Raw genomic sequence first — 23,693 nt, 5'->3', positions numbered from 1 at the left:
CTATTAGGTGCAGTCAAGTTGGTTATGACTCATAGTTCCCCTTTGTTCAACAGAACAAAGTACTACCCAGTCCTGCACCATCCCCGCAATTGTTATGTGTGAGCCCCTTGTTTCAATCACTGTTACAATCCGTGTTGTTGTGGGGCTTCCTCTTTTTGGGGCCCCTGCACTTTACCAAACAGGATGATCCTCTCCAGGGGCTGACCTCTCTTGGTAACACTTTGTCTCCAAAGGACTTGAAGAGAAATCTCAACATCTTAGCTTCTAAGGAGCATTCTGACTGAAATTTTGGGGGACAGATTTGCTTGGTTTTTTGGCAGTTCGCTTTCAATGTTCTTCGCCAGCATCATTATTTACATAATTTTTGATCTTACAACTTTCACATCTGTATGTGGTGACTGAAAATACCATGTCTTGGGGCAGGCGTGTCTTAGTTATCAAAGCAAGATCTTTGCTTTTCAACATTTTAAAGAGGTCTTATGCAGCAGGTTTACACAAGCAGATTTAATGTGTCATTTGACATCTTGACTACTGCTGCCATGAATATTGATTGCAGATCCAAGCAATATAACATCCTTGACAATTTGAATCTTTTCTCCATTTATAATAATGTAAGCTTTTTGACTTCATAATTTCTTCCACTTGCATGAACTACTCAAAGATTAAGAGAAATTTTCAGAGAATCTTCTGACATCCACTTTGATCTTTTCTTTCTTCCCTTTGTTCCATGGGGCTAAGTATAGGATCAGGAGGCTGTCATAGGTGGAACTGAGTGTCACCAAGTCTCCACAGTCTTCTGGTACACACAGGATTCTTAGTATCACATTCACAGACCTAGTAGTGGCTGAATACTCAGTAAAAGCAGAGCAGAAGGAGTCTACCACTGCCCTGGGCATGATCAAGCTGGTTTCGGACTACTTTTCAAAACAGGGGAGCAACCAGGGTACACATTCTGTGGCTCCATGGCTGTGAGCCTGAGAACAACAAGGTGGGGTTACTTTTAAAGTGGTCGAGTAGCTAGTTGTACACATTCATGGCTCTATAGTTTTGGTCCAAATATGCTGGCATAGGGCTAATTTATAAAGCACATCCAATATGTATATGCTCATGGATTCTGAAGCCTTCTGAGTTACCTTAGCGCTCTTTTTTTTGATGTGGCAGAATGACAGCACATACATGTTCACAGGTCCCATGTTTCTGGATCCAAACATGCTGGTTTAGCACTAATTTCAAACCAGCAGAATAATAGGGCATAAATATGTAGAATCTGCATTCCTAAAGGCACATGAGTCCAGGACCTGATAAACATGAAGCATTCACCAGCTCATGACATGAGTTTGTTTTTCATTTTTATCTACTTATTTATTATATTAATCCTATTATTTTGGGATTTTGTTTTTAAATTTTTGTTTTTTGTTCTCATGCTTGTTTGATGGCTTGGCTGTTTTTTCTTGTTGCAGATTCATCTTTTATTAAAAGATAATTATTTTATTCATCACCCTGACAATGACAACTGTCAGCATACAACTTGGCCACGGTATTATAACCTTGATAGTTACACATAGTTCACAGCCACCTGATCAAGAAAATCCTACAAGAAACATTAGAAACCATACAAAACCGCAAATAGAAATCCAGATGACTAATACTAAAGGACAAGAAATAGATAATATAGTGAAAGAGCAAATCAGTACATTGAAGCAATGGAAAGCCAAATCAGAGAGCTTAAAGACAATTATTGCAACACCAACTATGAGATTAACAATCCATTAAATGTGCAAAAAATCCAAAGGAAGTCTAAGAATTATATGGAAGACTATCGGGAGGAATAACATGCATGAATTAGAGAATGGAAGGACACAACTCTTCCCACCCCCCACCCCCAAAAGATCCGATAAAAGTGTCCAAATGCTTCTGGAATAGAACTTCCCAATAATCTTGAGAAATGATAAACCAACCATGTAAGAAGTTGAAAGAACCCCAAACAGGATTTACCCTAAAATAAAATCACCATAACATATCCTGGGCAACGTGTCTAAAGCCAAGGCAAGGAAAGAATCCCAAGAGTAGCTAGGGGGAAGTAAAAGAAAAAGTCACCTACAGAAGGTAACCAATAAGCATATGTTCTGATTTTTCAGCAGAAAGCGTGTAGACTGGTAGGCAATGGGACAGCATGTGTAAAGCTCTGAAAGAAAAGAGCCAAAGCAGAATGCCATGTCCAGCAAAATGTCCCTTAAATATGAAGGACAAGAAAGGCATTTCCTTGTAAATAGAAATCAAAGGAATCTGTAGAAACAAGACCAAACTTACAAAAATACTTAAGGGAATTCTTTAACTAGAGAATCAACAGTAGCAGTCATCAGCCTAAGCCTAAGAGCAACATACAAAACAACAGCATTCAGAAATGAACCCAATTATTGTAGTATTCAAAGAAAAACAAACCTATAACACTGAAAATAGGGATACAGACATATCAACTCACAAGAAAGATAAGTAAAAAGTAAATAGTAGGATGAGGTAGATACAAAATATTTGAACAAAGAGAAAGTAAAATGAGTTTCAAGAGAGATAAGCCTGTTTTCTATATTAGGAAAAAAAAATCCCAAACCAAGATAACTTCAAAGAAAATGAATAAGCCTCATCAAAATAAAAAGAGGGGATCACACAATGATTGTTTTTGTTCCTTGGTGTCTGCTACATGGTCCATTCAACACCTTGTATTCGCCTAGGCCGTGTGCTTCTTCTCTGTGGACTTTGTTGCTTCTGAGCTAGATGGCCGCTTGTTTGCCTTCAAGCCTTTAAGACCCCAGACGCTATTGTGTGATCAACTTCCTCACATAAACGCTGAAGACAAAGGTGTGCATAAGCATGTGTTGTGGAGAAGGCTGATGGTGCCCGGCTACTGAGAGATATAGCATCTGGGGACTTAAAGGCTTTAAAGTAAACAAGCAGCCATCTAGCCCAGAAACAACAAAGCCCACACGGAAGCAGCACACCAAGTAGGTGATCATGAAGGGCAGAGGAGACCAGGTCTCAAACAACAAAGGCGGGTGGTAGTGGTGGGAATCACATCACCGTGAATGAGGGGGAATGCGTGATGGGGACCCAATGTCCATCTGTAGACAGCTGAACATCCCTTCCAGAGGGGTAGTGGGGAGGAGATGAGTCACTCAGGATTCACTGTAGCAATAATGAAACTCAAAACCTTCCTCTGATTCCTGAACGCTTCCTCCCCTCCCAATTATCATGACCCCAATTCTACCTTGCGGATCTTGTTATAGCAGAGGATGTACAGCGGTGCAGTAGGGATCTGGAAACACAGGGAATCTAGGACGGACGAACCCCTCAATACCAGCGGTGGGAGTGGCGACACCAGGAGGGAAGGGGGTGTAGAAAGGGAGAACCGATCTTGGAGATCTATGTGTAACCTCCTCTCTGGGAGATGGGCAATGGGAAGGTGGGTGAGGGGAGACGACGGGCAGTGTAAGACAAGATAAAATAATTATTTATAATCTATTAAGGGACCAGGGGGAGGAGGGGAGCGGGGAGGGAGGGGAAGGCGAAAAAAGGGAAACCGAGCTGATTCCAGGAACCCAAGTGGAAGGTGAATTTTGAAAATGACGAGTGCAATGAATGTATAAGGGTGCTTTGCTCAATTGATGTATGTATGGCTTGTGGTAAGAGTTGTATGAGCCCCAATAAAAAGATTTATTAATTTAAAAAATTGAGAAAAAAATAAAAAGAGGGGAAATCACAAAAACCAAGTAGACAATAAAACACCAGCAAAGAAAAATAAATACAAGCAAACCTAGAAACCAAATGAACTCAGGAGAGAAAATTAGGAGGAGCAAAGAAGTCGGTAACAGCAATTACAGCAAAACAGCAAAGTGACAATAATGGCCTAGTGGGTGACACATTGATCTGCACATGAAAGGTCAGCAGTCCAAATCCATGAGACACTATTTAGGAGATGGAGGAGGGTTTCTACACTTTCAGGAACCCACAGAGGCTGTGCTACTTTGTATTATTGGATCACTGTGAGTTGGAATCACACAATGGTACTGAGTTTTGGATCAATAATAGCACTGTATGTAAATGGATTAAATGCACAAATTAAGAGACAGAGAGAATAAAATGGATATAAAATCAGGACGCATCAATATGCAGATTCTTCATTCCAGTTGGAACCTTGTAAGTCCGCATCCATAAGTGAAGGCTAGTCAGGACAGGCTGTCCATAAAATTAGCAGCAAAATGCACCAATGGACAGGCTAAAAAATATTCTCTTCATCTGTTGGGTTCTGGTCATCTCACTGTGGGCAGCCTCACTTAGCCTCACGGAGGTGCCCACTAACACATTATGATCCAGGAGTGGCGTCTGAACCCAGACAGACATATGTGCATTGTATATGTTAGTCTAGGTACTTTAGAGAAACAAATCCACAGAAACTCATGAATAAGAGAGAGTTTTATATAAAGGTCATGAAAACATCCCAACCCAGTGCTTCCCAAACCCACAAGTCCAGCATTAACCCGTATGTCCAACACCAATCCACAAAGTCCTCCTCCATCTTCCAAAACACATGCAATAGTGCCGATTGCAGGAGGAAAGCAAATCAGTTAGCGTATAAACATTTCAGCGTTGGCAGAGGTCTCTACACGGCTGCTCCAGCACCCAGGGCTGCATCGGGGTAGGTTCATGTGGCTTCTCCTCAGCGATGTCTTGCCAGAAGTGAGCTGTGCCAGCTGAAGCAGGGAACTGGCTAAGGCAGCTGCACCCTGGTCCGACCATCACAAAGAAAGAGACCCATGAACTCAAAAGGCAAGGCTTACCAAGCCATTTATCCCTCCGCCATTCAATGAACCCCACATGTGTTTATCGGGTAGGTTGGCACCATAAGCTAACCACCTCAAAGGCCTTATGCCTCTGACTGCATCAAGTCTGGGCAGGACTCTGACAGCCATTTTGACTAAGCAACATGGTCTCAGCAAAGTTCAAGGGGGTGATTTCATCCCCTGAGCTCAAATTTTACATTTATCACATGTTTTGTTTGTTGTTGCTTTTTTTTGCCATTTCAAACTGGAATAACCAAAGAGAACAACCAAGGAAAAGAATAAAAACTTCCACTTCCCAAGTTTTGCCCAGAAAACACCATAGTGGACTGCATGGCCCAGTCTGACCACTAGCTAGCCGAAGAAGAAACTACTATGAGGCAGAGGTCAGACAAGCATCTGCTCTCCATCTTCATGACTTGTTTCTTTAGTACCCACGAAAAGGTACCATAATGTATTAGGCTGGCTTGATTAGAGGAAGAAATCCAGAGACACTCATATAAGAGAGAGCTTTATATCAAAGAGCAATTGTATATTAAGAAAGCATCCCAGCCCCGTCCAGATAAAGTTGAAAAGTCCGATATTAGCCCATATGTCTAATACTAGTCCGTAAGTTTCTCTTCAGACTCACATAGCCACTAGCAATGATGCCGAATACAGGAAGAGATCAGAGGCCAGTGGGTGAAAAGTCTTGTTGCTCGAATGACAGTGGAAGTATCTCCAGGGCTTTTCAGCAGGAGGGTAAAGCAGAGAGAGAGTGTGTGACCCTCCTCTAGAGAGAAAGGGTAAGTTCCCAGAATCCTCATGAGAAGGTCACACCCACAAGGAGGCATCATTGGCAGGTTAGAATCCATCCCTTCCCTCTTTTTTTCCCCACAAAAGTAAACAGTATTGTATTTTAAGCAATTGACATTATATGTTGGGATTTGGGGGCTTTTTTGGGCAAACCACACGTTGACATGAGATTATGTAACTACCACATAGAGTTTTAATTCTTATTTGTCAATTTTGATCTTTTAATTTTTCTTTTAAAATTTAAAAGACAATTCACTGTACACATTTTATTTAGTTTTGTACACTTAGTATGATTGAGACTGTTTTCTACTTGAACCATTTTAAATAAAACAAAATAACCTAATTAATTCAAGTGTTTAAATATAGCAATAATATAGATCCACAGACATACTAATTCTAGTCAGGTATATAATTATGATATTTCTGTTTTTAAAATCCACAATTATGTTTAGTAAATTATACAGTCATAAAGCTCAGATTTGGCTGAAATGCATAAATTTGTAGCAAAGCTTTGTAGTTTCGAAATTAAAAAAATTTCCAATAAATGGACACAAGTCTTTTTCCACCTTTGTGTCATATTACTGGATCCTCCACCAATGTTACATGAGGAAAAAGAAGAAAATCAGGCTTCTCTCATTGAAGATGAGATTGTTAAGGTTTATTGTGCCAACCTGGCCAATAAACACATGTGGGATTAATTGAAGTGTGGAGAGATGAATGGCTCAGTGAACTTCACCATTCTGGTTCTCGGGTCTCTTGCTTTCTAATGGTCAGGCCGGGGTGCAGCTGCCTTAGCCAGTTCTCTGCCTCAGCTGGCAAGGCTCACTTCTGCGAGACATCCCCGAGGAGAAGCCACATGGACACATGTTGCAAGATATCTGTGAGGAGAAGCTGCATCATAGCCTGCTGCAGCCCTGGGTGCTGGAGCAGCCGCGTGGAGACCCCTGCCAGCGCTGAGATGCTTTCATGCTGACTGGTTCCACTTTCTTCCTGCATTACACGCCATTGTGTGTGGTTTGTGAGATGGAGGACTTTGTGGATTGGTGTCGGACATATGGGCTAATGTTGGACCGATGGGCTTGGACAACACGGGGTGGGAATGCTTTCTTAAGGTACACTGACCCTTTCTATAAAACACCCTTTTATATACATAAGAGTGTGTGTGGATTCGTTTCTCTAGTCTCCCTAGACTAACACAGAAGGTGATATTTCTCCCTGCGTCACTATTGGCCCACGAACAAATAGGTCTTGACAGGGGTGTGAATAGTTCTCTTACAAGCCACCTATGTAACCTTGCCAACAGTCATGTGAGGTGTGTAGGATCATTCCTCATATACCTATGGAGAAACTAAAGGTCAAGTAACTTTTCCAAACTCAACATCTGCCTGTTACCTTGTCAAAAATGGCAAAAGGTAAACTTAACCTTGAGTCTGCGATTTTGCCACACTGTGAGGAAGCAACTCCAGGTGCATGGACCCGAGGAGTGCTACTCTGTAGCACATGGGGGCATCGTGAATCCAGAGTAACTTGATGGTAGCTAACAATAACAGTAACCAGCCTTCTAAGTTTCATTTTATTAAAATTGAGGTAGATAAATTAATATGCAGTTTCTTAATACAAAAACAGAATCTTTGACTCTCTGATACTTACATAGCTCTTTATGGAGTAGATTAGATTCTATAGTAGGAAAAAGTGTGTCCAGTGATTTTTAGCCTCAGTGTGAGCTATGCTCAGATGAAGTGGAAACAAAACTCAATTTTAGTCATGTTTCTGGTTGTAAGAAAAGGATCCAGTGTCCTGAGCCTCCAAAGCCAATCATTATTGCCTTGCCTATATGACTATTTCCAATCTCTAACTGGGTACAGTTCCCTCCTGAGTTACTTGTTGAATAGCATTAGGGATAATTTTGTTGGTGTTTTCAATGTTCATGGGCCAGTACAGCCCAAGAAGAATCTGGGCACTTCCCAAAACTCAGACCCAATTAAAGAGAGTAATCACTGGAAGAGAGTTGCTTTCCATGAAACAGGAGCTTTGGAGGAAGAAACACATGCTCTTTGGTGATTTGTTTGGTTGTTTGTTTTGCTCCCTACTGAAACAGCCGAACTCCCAGATTAAGAGAACATATGCATAAACACAGACTCTAGATGTGCTCAGGAGTAGAAATAAAAATACCCCATTTAATGAAAATGTAGATCCCAGGGGAAAACCCTAGAGGAATTCTCCAGAGAAATCTAATTTTAACTACTTTAGGGTGAGAACAGGCAGTCACAAACTTTATTTGGCAAACATAGAATTGTGCCACGTGCACCCAAACATTCCATAGCTCTCAAGGGATAAAGATAATCAGGTCCCTAGATGGTCCCAGGATAGAGCCCAGGGTAAAGTTAGCATACTGCACAAAAATGAGTCACATAACAGCAAAAAAAATCTTCTTGATCTTTTTATTTTAAAAGAGAAGTGTAAAACTTATTTTAAAACTTTAAAAATACAAAAGCAATTTATTCAACCTTATTTACATAGTTATTAGCATTTAAAACAACCCCCGACCCCCAAAAAGAGAGAGTAGAATATTTCCTGAAATTTTTGGAAACATCTTTGGTATTTGAGCTCACTTTAGAATTCCTTTTTTTGTTTTTTTAAAAATCATTTTATTAGGGGCTCATACATCTCATCACAATCCATACATACATCCATTGTGTGAAGTACATTTGTACATTCGTTACCCTCATCATTCTCAAACATTTGCTTTCCACATAAGCCCCTGGCATCAGCTCCTCATTTCCCCATTCTCTGCCCCCCCCCGAACCCTTGATAATTTATAAATTATTATTTTGTCATATCATACAATGTCTGACATATACCTTTACACACTTTTCTGTTGTCTGCCCCCAGGAAAGAGGTTATATGTAGATTCCTGTAATCAGTTCCCCCTTTTACCCCACCCACCCTCCCTCTATCCTCCTGGTATCACCACTCTCATCACTGGTCCTGAAGGGATCATCCGTGCTGACTCCCCTGCGTGTCCAGTTCCTATCGGAACCAGTGTACAACCTCTGGTCTAGCCAGATTTGTAAGGTAGAATGGGGCTCATCATAGTGGGGGGGGGAGAGGAAGGGGAAGAAATCACTTAAGAATTAGAGAAAAAGTTGTATGTTTCATCATTGCTACACTTCACCCTGACTGGCTCGTCTCCTTTCAGTGACCCTTCTGTAAGGAGATGTCTAGTTGCCTACAGATGGGCTTTAGGTCCCCACTCCGCACTCCCCCTCATTCACAATGATATACTTTTTTGTTCTTTGATGCCTGATACCTGATCCCTTTGAAACCTCATCATCACACAGGCTGCTGTGCTTCTTCCATGTGGACTTTGTTGCTTCTGAGCTAGATGGCTGCTTGTTTACCTTCAAGCCTTTAACCCCAGATGCTATATCCAAACAACATATTTCATTTGATAAATATGCTCTATAAGACCTTTTTAAAGTGTTGGACCACAAGGATGGCATTCTGAATACTAAAGTCTATGTGACCCAAGCCAGGGTATTTTCAATAGCTTAATATGCATATGAAAGTTGAATGATGAATAAAGGAGATGAAGAAGAATGGATACAATTGAATTATGGTATTGATAAAGAATATTGAGAACATTATTCTGCTAGAAGAACACACAAACCTGTCTTGGAGGAATTATGATCTTTAGAAAGAAACAAGACTTTGTCTCATGTAATTTGGAAAGATCAATCCCTAGACAAGATGATCAGGCTTGGAATTGTGGAAGGTAAACAAAAAAAGAGAAAGACCTCCAAGGAGATGGATTAACAACACAGAGACAACAAAAATGGGTTCAAACACAGCAATGATTGTGGGAACGATGCAGGATTGGGCAGTGGTTCTTTCGCAGGGATGAGGTGGAATTGACTCAATGGCCCCGAAAACTTGAGTCTGAAGCAACTCTGTTATAGAGGGTTTGGTTTGAGGCGAAAAATGAAAAAGATGTTATAGCTATTTTAAAGAAGGACATGAAGTCATAGACTATCAGATATTGAATATTAGCAAAAGTATCAACTAGTAAATTGCTTTTGTTCTTACTGCAATATCTATAATTGATGTAAAATCATTCAAGCTTTCCTTTTGTCATTTCGAGGAAACTAAGGTAAAGAATGCAAATTCCACAATACTTCATTGTGTTCATGTAATAAGTGGATCTCTCCTTGGAGAAAGAGGCAAATTTCTACTCTTGAAAGAAAAACAGTCTTGGAAATCCAAAGGAGCAGTCGCCCTCTCCTATAGGGTCACCACGAATCAGAAGTGGCCCAATGGCAATGGCTTACAGTTTTTGTTTTAGCGCCTGTACACAGAAAGAGGCAATCTTTGGAACAGAATGGGGAGATACTGAAGGTTTAAAATCAGGAAAGGTTTGCGGTAGGGTTGTGTCCTTTTAGGGTATTATTCAATGTGTATGCAGAGCAAATAATCTGAGAAAACTGAATATATGAAAAATAAATCAGCATCGGGATTAGAAGAATCCTTAACAATCAATGATAAACAGGTTATACACTTTGCTTGTTGAAAGCCAAGAAGACTTGAAGCACTTACTGATGAAGATAAAACCCTACTGTCTTCTGTACGGATTATAATTCAATGTGTAGAAAACAACACATTGGACCAATAAACAACATCATGATAGGTGGAGAAAATAGTGTAGACAAAACCAGGATACATATATATATATATATCTTATTGAGAAGGAATATAACAGGTATTTAGTCCACATAGCAGTACAGAAGGTTCAGTTTAAGTCACTTCTATGGAACAGTTAAGATAATGGAAGTCCTTCAGCTCACGTGGGCTGCCAGGTCCAAGGTCAAAGAAGCAGACAGGAGAGTCCTTCCTGGGGCAAGGCAAGCAGAGTGTGCCCACAGGCAGCAAGCAGCAGTGTGGGTCACCAAGAGTCTAGCTCAGGATCTTAGTGAAGCAGGCCCAGATGAGATATCAAATGCAAGAAAGGCAAGATCTACCAGCCTCAAGCTCAAGTGATGTACCCATCAGCAGCGTGGTGAAGAAAGTCTCGAAGGAACCTCAAGTTCTACCCAAACGATTCAGAGCTTGGTCCAGCCTACAGATAGTGTAGCTCACAGGTTGAGGCAGAGGACTAGCTCCAACAGAAGTTCACATGCTCCAGCACCCCCCAATCACCAGAGAGCAAGAGAGGAGGCAGTGTGTGTGTGTGTGTGTGTGTGTGTGTGTGTTGCAGAGCCATATATCTCTACCCTCCAATAAGGAAGATCAAAGAATTGATAGACTTGAATTGTACTGGTGAAGAATATATTTTTAAAATCATTTTATTTGGGGCTCATATAACTCTTATCACAATCTATGCATACATATATATCTATACATATATTTACATATGTAAATGCCTTTATTTAGAACTCTATAAATGCCCTTTGCCTCCTAGCTCTTCCCTCTATTTCCTTTTACTTTCCTCTTGTCCCACTATCAGGCTCAGCCTTCATTTGGGTTACAGTAATTACTTACACCCTCCTCACCACTGATTTGGATCAATGTTGTTCCCTTCACCCTGGGTTTGCTGACACCATTTCCTTTCCCCCCACCTCCCCCTCTCCCTTGTCCCCCTGGAACTGTTGGTCCCATTGTTTTCTCCTCCAGATTGTTCATCCAGCTTCTTATTTAGACAGACCGGTGGAGATAATAACAAGTGCAGAAGAATATTAAAAGCAAAACTTGATCTTTCTTGGAAGAAGCATGACCATTGTGCTCCTCAGAGTCAAGGGTGGCGATACTTCTTCCTAATTTTTACATGTTGTCAGAGGAAACCTGCCCCGGAGAAAGAGTTCATGTTTGGTAGGTAGAGAGGCAGCAGCAAATGAGAGGAAGGCCTTCCAGGAGATGGACTGAAACAATGGTTGCCACAACCAGCAAGTGAAGGTGTCACAGACCTGGCCAGTGTTTCTATTGTGCATAAAGTTGGAAGCAACTAGATGGTACCTAAAAACAAACAAACAAACCACTTTATAAAATCTGATCTCTATTATCAAAAATAAGGAGTGGCAGGGGTTGGTGGTAGTTGGTGATAGTTGTTTTTCAGTCAATTCCAAATCATCCCCTTCAATCTCCACCTGTTGGGGGAAGGGGTGCGGCAGCATGGCTGAGGGTATTAGCCAATCTTTGTGGATGAAATCAGGTGACTTGATGTCATTGGTGCCTAACCAGGTTGCCCTTCACCTGGGCCTAGGAGACTTTTGCCTTTGGTCTGAGCATGCCCAGATTTGGATAGTCCCATTAGGTGTTCCTGATTTCTTTCCAACCCCTTTATTGTCTCTATCCATTCTCACATTCCTATTTCATAGTAACAGAGCTTCAAAGGAATGCATGGCCCCTTAGAAACAAGAATAACAATCTCGCTTACTTTGTGGCATGGTCAGCTGATTTTTGTTTAGTGTAAGCATTCTGTGGAGACAACACCCTCTATGCCTAATCTTTCCACCTTTCACATCAGCCTCAGAGCCATGGCTTTCCTCTCCATGTGATTAGTTTATTTTGCCTTTGTCCTGTTTAAGGACACCCAGAGGAAAGGGTTTCTATAGAAAATGTTTGAATCTGAAGTCTTTTAAGCCTAGTTCAAAATCAAACATTCACTTTAAAGACATCCTGACCCAAATCACTACACCTGTCACTTTTCTTTCAACCAAAGTTACAAATCTTTCCTTTCCTTTTCAAAGCAAGGTTTGCTAAGTTTGAATGGCAAAAGATATTGCTGGGTAGAGGGGCAGACTATCTTATGAACTGATATCCAATGGTCTAAGTAAAAGGAGAGTAGAAATGAGCAAATCTTGTTAAAATTGTCCAATAATTGATCTTCAGTATTTCTCCCTCCTTTTCTCTTTATAAGCTCTATTGTGTCTTCCTTATCCAAGTTATTTGCTTTTTTCTGGAACTAAAATGGCCTTCCCATATGCATATTGAATAATTTCTCAGACTAAATCTTATGTTCAAATTCCCATTAGTATGAATTAGTTATAAAACTATGCATTGAGTACTTAATTGTTTATGCTACCTAGGAACTCCTATCCATAGTGCTGCTCGCAGTTGAAAGTGGTTGTGACCAGCTCTTTACAACTGCTGATTTTGGAAGAGGTTCACTCGTGATGGTGTCACCCGAAAACTGAGCATCACAGACCTCTCTGACACAGTTCAGTCATGATTTCAACATTCTTTCCCCAGCCGTCTCAGAATTGTTATTGCTACAACTTCTAAGTGCAGAGCTAAATCTAGGTATGTTCACTCAAATTGTGACATCTGCTGGCCAACATGGACTATTTCGTCTTGATTCTGAATCCTACATAAAGGGTCGGATTCAAAACCAAGAGTCATGAAGCTGTAAATAGAAGAAGGCGTTATTGATCTACCAAAATCAGAAATTGAAAGGTCACTGGAAAATGCTCCTCCCCCCAACCCTAAGCTTTTTCTTAATTACATTTGCCAGAGGGATGAATGATGTTTATGTTTTATTGTTATTAATACTGTCGTATGAATCCTTAAAGATCATATAATCTAGCCTATTCAGTTTATTATTAATTTTGGAAACAAATCAATTGTGGCTGAATTAATAGCTGCCCTCCGGAGAGAGTGACCCCAAGGCCTACCAAAAGGAACATCCAAGGACACTTCTAATGGGAGCTGCCACTGATGCGGGAAGTTCAGACACTGGAAGTGAGAAGGTTCCAGATCTAAGAAATCCCCCCAAACTGGCCCCTTTATACCAGAACAATGGTCATTGAAAGGGTGTTGAAGGCCATTAAGACTCAGCCTTGAAATGGCTGAGAAGTGTCATGAGCTATGTGTCAGTGTTTGCTGATGAGGTACAGGGGCTTAAGGCCAGGTCTAGTCTACAGTGCCATGCTGTATATCCATGGATCTGTGTTACTCCTAAACAGTACAACAGCAGTCCGCATAGCTGTTAAAGTGAAGAATCATCTTCAAGGTATTTGGCACAATGCTAATGAGTCTTTAGATTTATTACAATACCATCAAGAAATATTAGCCATAAAATGCTAAGGCTCTTGATTTTGATGCCACTAAGGTTTACTGACGATTGGCTCCAGCATTTTCGATCTGCTTTCCCTTCATTAGGAAATCTCGGAGGCCTACCTCACATGCTTATGTCCATGGTCACAGCAGGAGTATGTGTATTGTTGATCTTATGCATACTCCCTATGATACTGCACAAGGTTATGGTTGAATTATTGGCCTTAAGAACAAAGCTTCATGAAGTGCACTTGCACATTTTGCCCCATCCTCAAATAGGGGTGTAAGGTGGAGGCTGGTTAGTCAAAGATGGGTAAGATTGAGTCTGAGTCTCCCAACCTAAGACAGGTCATAGTCGCCTGGAGCACTGTGACTGATGACAGGTAAGGGCGATTTCAGCACTTGACAAACTAAGACAGGCATATTCATCTGCCGACATTTTGAGTACAAATGTCTTCAGTAAATAAAAACGGGGTAGATTTTGAAGGCCATTAAGACTCAACCTTGAAATAGCTGAGAAGTCTCATGACCTATGTGTCAGTGTTTGCTGATTTCTTCTGTGACTCTACGTTTTGAATAGACTGTCAGGGACAAGAAAGTATGCAAGGTCTGGGAAAAACTGGTTGTTTAATTTTCTCAAGGGTGTCTGGCTTGGCAGAAGATAGAGTTGCTATGTGCATCAAATGTGCTTGCTTAACAATGAGATCATTAACCCCGGGTTGTTTCTGCATGGATATAAGGAGTGTGTAGAATAAGCTGGGGTGCTTTAGTCCATCAGACTGTTGTCCTCCCAATACTTTGTCTCTTTTTCTCCCCTTCATCCTCACTCCCCCTATCAGGAGTGTTTGACTCGTCGGCTGGCTCCGACAGGAGGATCAGAAAGATTTAAGGTTGGCAACCTCAACTACCATGACCCTGGACTTTTGGGGTCCTTCCATTTATCTATTATCAATAGTATGGCCATCAATGGGGACTGTGGTATGGAAAGGTGAGATGAGTCAGAGTCGACTTGACAACACAAGACACCTAGCAATAGGAGAGTCAGAAATTGGAAACGCCCTATGTGTTCATCTATAGATGAATGGATAAAAAATGTGGTACTATATATAATGGAATATTACTCAGCCAACATGGGAATAAAGTCGTGATGGATGGATCATAAAGACATTGTGCTATGTGAAATAAGTCCATCACAAAAGGACATCAATTGTAGGACATCACTTAGATAAAAAGTAAAAACAGACAAATGTATAAAGTCCAAAGTTTATTAGTGGATACCAGAATCTGGTGGACGAGGGAAAGTGAGGGTTAAAGATTATGGGAAAAATATATTATGAGTAGGATTGCACAAGAACTTACTGTAATTGCTTTCAATAACTTGAACAATTAAAAAAGATTTGGATATGGAAGATTTGTGTGACACATGTATTCACAATGACCAAAACAAAAGACAGAATGACTGCTCAGGCTGCTTATGGACAGCCCCAGATCTCTTGAGATTTAGGTTCCTTGTTTTAAGGTCATAGTTTATCTGGTTCCCCAATTAATTGGGCCAATAATATGTTGGTTGCTCCTGTTCTACTATCTTTCTTTTTGTGTCGGGCCTGGGACCTTAAAGGCTTGAAAGTTCCTATCAAAGGTACAACAGTGGTTTCTATGTTGGAGACAAAGAGGAAGGGGAGTCAAGAATAGGAGGTGGTTATGGACGTGGCTAATTGTTTTTATGAATAAGTATATCCTTTTGCCTGAGACCATGAGAATGGTATGGTGTCCTTCTCCCACTTCTGAACACTTGATTAAATATTCTATAGAAGAATATTAATCAAAGAGAAGAAATGCAGAATAGAATTTTAAATTCTCATGAACTTTCTAGAGCCATAGAAGCAGAATGAACCCCTAAAACTATGTCCTGAGATAAACTTTGAACCAGAAGCCAAAAATGTTCAATGAAATCTTCTTTTTTTTCACATGAAATATTCATAAAACCAAATTATAATTTAGTTTAACGAGTAAAATTTGTCTTCCATGACATTAAATTCTTTTAAGAACTATCCGTATGGAACGAAATTTACAACTTGAAACATTAGAAGGAACCTGAGTGGACTGTGAATTAATGGGAGGAACAACAGAAAAAGAGAGTGAAAATGATTGCGCAATCCTCAAACTGTTATAAATACCAATGAACTGTAAGCGTATAAATGTTTGGTCTATTTTTCAGTGTAAATTGTCAGAAATCATTAAAAATCATTTAAACAGAGGAAGGAGATGACCCAGTGAGTGTACAGTGAAGCAACCATGAAACATACAACTTTCCTCTAGTTCCTAAATGCTACCTCCCCACCACCATCATGATCCCAATTCTACCTTACAAATCTGGCTAGACCAGAGGATGTACACTGGTGCAGATAGGAACTGGAAACACAGGATATCCAGGACAGATGATCCCTTCAGGACCAGAGGTGAGAGTGTAGCAGGAGGGCGGAAGGAAAGTGAGTAGAGAGGGGACACCAATGATAAGGATCTACATATAACTTCCTCCCTGGCGGACAGACCACAGAGAAGTGGGTGGAGGGAGACGTCGGACAGTGCAAGATATGACTAAATAATAATTTATAAATTATCAAGGGTTCATGAGGGAGCGGGAAACAGAAAGTGAGGGGGGAAATGAGGAGCTGATGCCAGGGGCTTAGGTCGAGAGCCTTGAAAATGATGAGTGCAACGAATGTACAAATGTGCTTTCCACAATTGATGTATGTAGGGATTGTGGTAAGAGTTGTATGAATCCCCAATGAAATGATTAAAAAAAACTTTTAAAGAGAGAAAAAAAAATATGGCAGAATGTTAACAGTGTTTCTTTTCAGATTATGGGATTAATGAGTGGTTTTTATTTACTTTTTTGAAGTTTACTAGTTTTTTTCAAAGCTATGTATTTTTATCCATAAAATTACAGTTTTTAAAGAGCTAGGATTCTGGATTTCAAAAATAGTCCTTGGAATAACAATTCTGTGATCATTCTCTCATGGTTTGACTTGTATTTTTTCCTCTCAAGTGTGTCAACCTGAGTTAACCATGATTTTCAATGATTTGGCCATTATTTGCTCATCCTCCATGACATGAGAGATGATCAGTGCTCATGGAAACAGCAGCCAAGGGATCAAATGATGCATTGCTTTGGGTAAATCTGCTGCACAAGACTGCTTTAGAGGGTTGAAGGAAAGGCAGTCACTTTGAGGACTAAGGTGGACCTGCTCAGAGCTGTGGTATTTTCAATGCCCCATATGCATGTGAAAGTGGGACATTTGATAAGGGAGACGGATGATGAGTCAATGCATGTGAATTATGGCGCTGCTAAGGAATAGTGAAAGACCATGGGCTGCCAAGAGAATAAATACATCGATCTTGGAAGAAATGCAACCAGAATGTTCCTTGGAAGTAAAGATGGCCGGACTATCCCTCAGATACTTTGGACATGTTATCGGGAGGGACCAGTCCCGGAAAAAGGGCATCACGCGTGGTAAAGAAGAACTATGGTGGGAATGAGGACTGTGGATTGACACAGTGGCTGCAACAATCAGCTCAAGGATAGAACAAGTGTGAGGATGGTGCAGGACTGGGAGGAGATGCTTCCTTCTGCTGCACATACTGTTGCCGTGAGCTGGATGGACTTGATGGCACCTAGCTACAACAATGTGATGGCAGCTGATTTGATTAGCTCATGCATTGTAAGTCACAGCCTTGCTCTAACGTGATAAAAGTTTACCTGTGATGTGGCCAATATCACCTTCATCTTCCAAGAAATAAAGAGAGAGCGAATCCAACAGAGTTAAAGGACCTTAGTACTTACCAAGCAAGAAAAGCAGTGGCCAAGCCCTATCCTCGGGACACAGAGGTCTGCATTGAGAATTTCCCAGACCCAGGGTGAAGTTAGTGCCAGAACACGTGGGGTCTCTAAAGCATCTAAGGAGGCAAGGATCTTCCCCCAGACAGAGAGGGGCTTTTCTCAGTACTGGTGCCCTGATTTCGTCTTCTAGCTTCCTAAACTAGAAGAGAAAATTTCTGTTAAAGGATTTACTTATGATAGAAATAGATTATCTAAACTGAATGGCCTCTCCAAAAGGGATTGATTAGTTGACGTTCTTCTTATTAAACAACCTAATCCTAAGTATGGTTTGTGAGTTGTGACTTCTGCAGTGGATTCTCTGAGAGTCTAACCTAAAGAGAAGTAGAAAGTGCCATAGGAGCAATGAAGGTATTAGAACTGGTAAAAAAAATAAAATTTAGAGAGTATAAGTATATCTGACCTCTACCTCAAAGAATCAGCTTTGGGTTAATCCTGATCATAATCGTCCATCATAATCCTCCTTGAAATTAGTCAGGCTGCTTCCAATCACCTATTTTAACATAATTAAAAAGAGGCCATTTTCGTCTGTAAACATTGCAGTCGCAGAAACCCCATGGATCTCCTTTATTCTCTTCCACAGAGTTGCTAGGAGTCGGGAACAATGACAGTGGGTAAGGGTGATAAAGTTCTTGATTATTCACTGTGTTCAGAATTTTTGAACATTTTTCTATGGTTTGTTTTTGAGTTTGTGTGGGTTGACTAGAGAAAGAAATTCAGTAACATTCACATATGTTTCTTCTTTCCTAAAAAATCATTTTATTAGGGGCTCATACAACTCTTATCACATCCATACATACATCAATTGTGTAAAGCACATTTGTACATTTATTGCCCTCATCATTCTCAAAACATCCACTCTCCACCCAACCCCCTGGCATCAGCTCCTGATTTTTCCCTCCTTCCTTGTTCCCCCCCTTCCTCATGAACCCTTGATAATTTACAAATCATTATTTTGCCATATCTTCCATTTTCTGATGTCTCCTTTCACCCACTTTTCTGTTGTCTGTCCCCCAGGGAGGAGGTCACATATAGATCCTTATATCGGTTCCCCCTCTCCAACCCACCCTTCCTCTACCCTCCCAGTATTGCCACTCACACCACTGGTCCTGAAGGGATCATCCACCCTGGATTCCCTGTGTTTCCAGTTCCTATCTTTACCAGTGTACATCCGCTGGTCTAGCCAGATTTGTAAGGTAGAATTGGGATCATGATAGTGGGGGGAGAGGAAGCATTTAGGAACTAGAGGGAAGTTGTGTGTTTCATCGTTGCTACACTGCATCCTGACTGGCTAATCTCCTCCCCGTGACCCTTCTGTAAGGGGATTTTCAGTTGCATACAGATGGGTCTTAGGTCCCCAGTGTGCACTCCCCTTCAGTCACAAGGATTTAATTTTTTATCCTTTGATGCCTGATACCTTATCTCTTCGACACCTCATAGTCACACAAGCTGCTGTGCTTCTTTCATGTTGGTTTGTTGCTTCTGAGCTAGATAGCTGCTTGTTTACCTTCAAGCCTTTAAGACCCCAGATGCTATATCTTTTGATAGCTGAGCTCCATCAGCTTTCTTCACCATATTTACTTATTATGTACCCACTTTGTCTTCAGCGATCGTGTCAGGAAAGTGAGCATTGTGGAATGTCAGTTTAATAGAACAACATATTCTTGCATTGAGGGAATACTTGAGTGGAGACCTGATGTCCATCTGCTACCTCAATACTAAACCTATAAATATATATGTATATATATGTGTGTATATATACATATATATGCACAACCATTCTTATTGACAAGATTACATTGCAAAGATCAGGCCATCATGCAAAAATTTTAGTCATGTGTAAATGGTGGTCACCATAACAAATCACAAAATTCATGATGACTACATCATGGTGGTAGTTTTGAATTGTTGGCCTTTCATATACCACCCCACAGCTTACCCACAGCCATATAAATGTGGAATTTATTAGATGGATTGATGTTATCTTCAAAATTGTGCTCCCTTTTTAATCTTTGCACAGGTTATTCTAGCACAAATTCTAACCCATCCCTCTCAGACACAAGTCAAATAGCCCAACCCATTAGCATTGAGTTTCTCTAACTCACAGTGGCCTGTAGGACGGAGTAAAAGTGCCTCACAAGGTTTCCAAGGTCATACATGTTTATATAAACAGATTGCTCCGTCCTTATTTTTAGGAATTCACAAATATAAACCTCTGACAATTTTGTTGGCAGCCAAATAATTTAGCCACCATACCGCCAGGGTTCCTTATAATTCAAATAAAGGGCTTTAATTGGCGAATAAATGAAATTATCAATAGATGAACAAATGTCTCTCAGCGCAGAGTAAAAATGAGCTTTCCCAACTGAGCTCATTTCTACAAATGTTACCCAGAGTGTTCACTTGGTTATGCCAAATGTCTTTATGATTTTTCAATTAATATTATGTCTTCCTACTAGAGCTACTGTATAGGTTGTAATATATATACAGTTAATGTATACCCAAAAAATCAATGGATGAACCTAGCAAACCTAGCATTTATTATTTACAAATTAATATGGGCATTTATAAATGCTTTGGATCTTGTAAGGCAGTATACAATAGGTAGGGCTATGAGTTTAGTTCTAGAGTTAGACTGATTGGGTGTGAATACTTCCTTATTGTTCTTAATTTCTTCATTTCAATGAGTTCATCTAATAGTGATATTCCACAGTTTTTTGTGAGTTAACTTATTCATATAGATAAAGTGCTTAGATCACTATCATGTACATAGTAAGTAGATTTTGAATGTTAGCAGTTATTGTTTTAGATGTTTGAGTTAATGGAAATGAATTAGGTGAGTCAATGATCTGGAATTCATACAACTTAATGTGAAATTTAAAATGGAAAGATTCTAAATGATAAATATTATTAGTGAATATTTAAATTAATCATATATATATTATTTTTAACATAGGATACCAACAACAGGTATAGACCCTGGCTCAAAAGTAATCCTTTGCATATTTACAGAAATTTATTCTCTCATTTCAGTCAAGAAAAAATATGTTCAGCACCAAACTTCTCTGATGTCCAAATGAATAAAGAAAGCTCCACATCTCAAATTTGCAGTGCGAAGATGTGGTTGAAGCCAAAGTCATAAACTAAATTAAAGTTTAAATTTAGCAACCTGTAAATTCTTTTTCTAGATTTTATATATTATTAATTTGTTACCTAGATCGATGTAATAGTCAGAGATGGACTATAATAGAATAAAGCTGAAACATGGGGGAGGGTGGGTAAAGAAGGGAGTGAAGAAAAAGGGAATGAAAGGTGAAGGAAGGAGAGAAAAGAGGAAGAATACATCTCTTTGTCCACAGAAACTTGCATTTTATTAACCATCAAAACGAAGTTGGAGCAAGATTGTGAAGCAGAAAAGATACATTGTTTTGTTGTATTTAAAAAGAAAAGGCTAGGCTAATTACAAAGGGTTCCTTGATTTAGTGGCTATGTCCACTTATTCTCTGTCATGTGATCCCTTTAATACTCACGAGAAATGGCTTTTACCAGATTTCATATTTTTGTTTTTGGCAATAATTCTGTTGTAAGAGTTTCAGATCTGAAGCAACTTCTCTCTCTCTCTCTCTCTTTCCATATTGGGGTTTCTCTCTGGTGTATTTTGTCCCTGGGGTTATACCTCCTGAATTTTTGTTAGGTGTTCTGATTTTCAGTGTATGAGACTCAGGACTGATGAACATACAGAGACACATATAGAATCAGGGTTCCCGTGGGGCACAGTAGGGGAGGAAGGAGGTAAAGGGGAGCTGTTATCCAGGAGCCTAACAAGGAAGAGCATGTTTTAAAACTGATTGTGGCAGTACTTGTACAATGCTTGATATGATATATCGGGTGATAAGATATATGTACTAGCTCCCAAGAAAATGGTTTTGAAAATAAAAAACAGAAAGAAAACTTGACCCTACATCTTATGTACCAGAAGTGTAGACCATTTGAGTTAACATTTTCTTCAAAGCCAGCTTCACATCTTTGTTTCTCAAAGTATAAATCAGAGGGTTAAGTGAAGGAGTGACAATATTATTTAATACCCGAATGACAGAATCCAGCCAGGGACTGGACACTGGCCAGAGATAGATGAGCATCACTGGACCATAGAACAGAAGGATTGAAATCAGGTGTGCACTGCAAGTGGAGAAGGCCCGACGCCGACCTGCTGATGAGCTGATTTTCAATATGGAAAGGACAATGCGACTATAGGAAGTGATGATAAGGAAAAAGCATGTCAGAGTCACAACATCCACATTGGTAAAACTTACTGTCTGTGCCAGAGAAGTGTCAGCACAGGCCAGGGGGAGAATCACTGGGATGTCACAGAAGAAATTGTCTACCTCATTGGGCCCACAATAGGGCAACTTGAAAACGAGGAAGACGAGTATACTGCCATGCAGACAGCCCCCTAACCAGGTTCCCAGTGTCAGGCCAGTGCACACCCTGTGGTTCATGATGACCATGTAGCGCAAAGGGTGACAAATGGCCACAAAGCGGTCATAGGCCATCACGGTGTACAGAAGACACTCTGTACCACCCAGAGTGTGGTAGAAAAAGACTTGGGATGCACAGGCTTCATAGGAGATGATGCAACTCTGCCCTATTAGGCAAAGCATCATTTTTGGTGAGTTGACTGAAGGGAAAAAGATGTCAAACACTGAGAGGTTTCCCAGGAATAAGTACATAGGTGTGTGGAGGGTAGAGGAAGTCAAAACAGTGAGGAAGATGAGCAAGTTCCCCAGTAAGGTGAAGATGTAGAAGACCAGAAACAGAGCCAAGAGTAAGTGCTTCAGGCTTTCTGTATGAGGAATTCTCAACAAGACGAATTCTGCTACAAAAGTGTAATTTCTCATGTTTATGCATCAGGTGTTTCTGTAGAAGCAAAACAACAATCTTGGTGTGAGATCACAAATAAAAAGAAAATATATTCAAAACATCTATGGAATCTGCTTCAAGCAAATGAATGTGGAAAACAGAAAAGGAGAGAAGTAATAAATCTGGCTCTCCTACTAAACAGAATGCCATCTTCTGGAATGCTAAAAATTGGATAGAATAAAAGTGTGTCTTAATATAAAAAAAACTCTGATAAAATTCAGTCTTTCTCACCAGTATTGCATAGTTTATTAAATAAACTAGCATATTTCTGAAGCATCTCCCTCATAAAATTTTGTATCATCAAGGTGACAAGCTCATATTAATATCAATCAAATCATAATTAGTTTGTAGTTAAGCAAATACATACATAAAAATTGTAACCGGAAGAGAAATGACATACACTTACTTTACCTGTTTTTAACAATATTTTTCCATACTTCCTTTATATTCAAGAGGAAAGTTCAAATTTTATATGCATGACTCTTCCTATAAAACATGCAGAAATTGGATTAAGTGTAAAATAAACATTGTATGAATAATATAAATAATTACTGTATCACACCAGACATTTGTCTTTCATCAGTTTTCTAGACTGAAGACCTCACAAATGCAAGTTACAATAATATCAAGATTATTTGTTTATTAATCAGTGCCAGGAATCCCAGAGAAGTCAAGCGAAGGCCTGGATTATATTTCCTGAAACCTCAGGTTCTCCTTTTGTAAGTATGCATGCACCCTGTTTCCCATAACGTCTCCAGGTGTAGACACTGGAACATAACTGTTTCACCTCTGCCTGTAATTAATATTTGTCCATAGGAAATAATCAGAAAAATTCTCTTATAGTAATTCATACCGTATATTTCTTATGATTTCCCACATCATTTTCATTTTAACAGAGGTAAAATTTTATGCAAGGAGAAAAGAAGAAAGTATAATTTCTGCAAGAATGAAGCAGAAGGTGTATTTTGAGAAGAGGAGCTTTCATACCATTCTTAAAATTCATCTGTATAGCCAGGCCCTACATTATACTGATCCTGCCCAAAATGTTTTGGCTAAATTGAGATCCTAAAATATGACATAAACAGAAAGATTATATGACTCTTTGACAGTCAATTTAAAATTCAATTTAAACATTGAATTTGCACTACAATATTTTAATCTCACAGGCATTCATTCACCATCTACCATGAACCAGAGACTCG

At 39.9% G+C, this 23,693-nt stretch overlaps 1 protein-coding gene across 1 annotated transcript; it reads right to left on the bottom strand.

Moving 5' to 3' along the window:
• Positions 1-21,536: 21,536 nt before the first annotated feature.
• Positions 21,537-22,469, bottom strand: LOC142446031 (olfactory receptor 10D3-like). The gene has a single exon (XM_075547847.1). The coding sequence runs from the start codon at positions 22,467-22,469 to the stop codon at positions 21,537-21,539; it is 933 nt and encodes a 310-aa protein (XP_075403962.1).
• Positions 22,470-23,693: the final 1,224 nt, after the last annotated feature.

The sequence above is a fragment of the Tenrec ecaudatus genome, chromosome 4, assembly GCF_050624435.1.
Source record: "Tenrec ecaudatus isolate mTenEca1 chromosome 4, mTenEca1.hap1, whole genome shotgun sequence".
NCBI classification, from domain to species: Eukaryota; Metazoa; Chordata; class Mammalia; order Afrosoricida; family Tenrecidae; genus Tenrec; species Tenrec ecaudatus.
The sequence above is the reverse complement of the archived record's forward strand: the minus strand, read 5'-3'. Positions and strand labels throughout refer to the sequence as shown.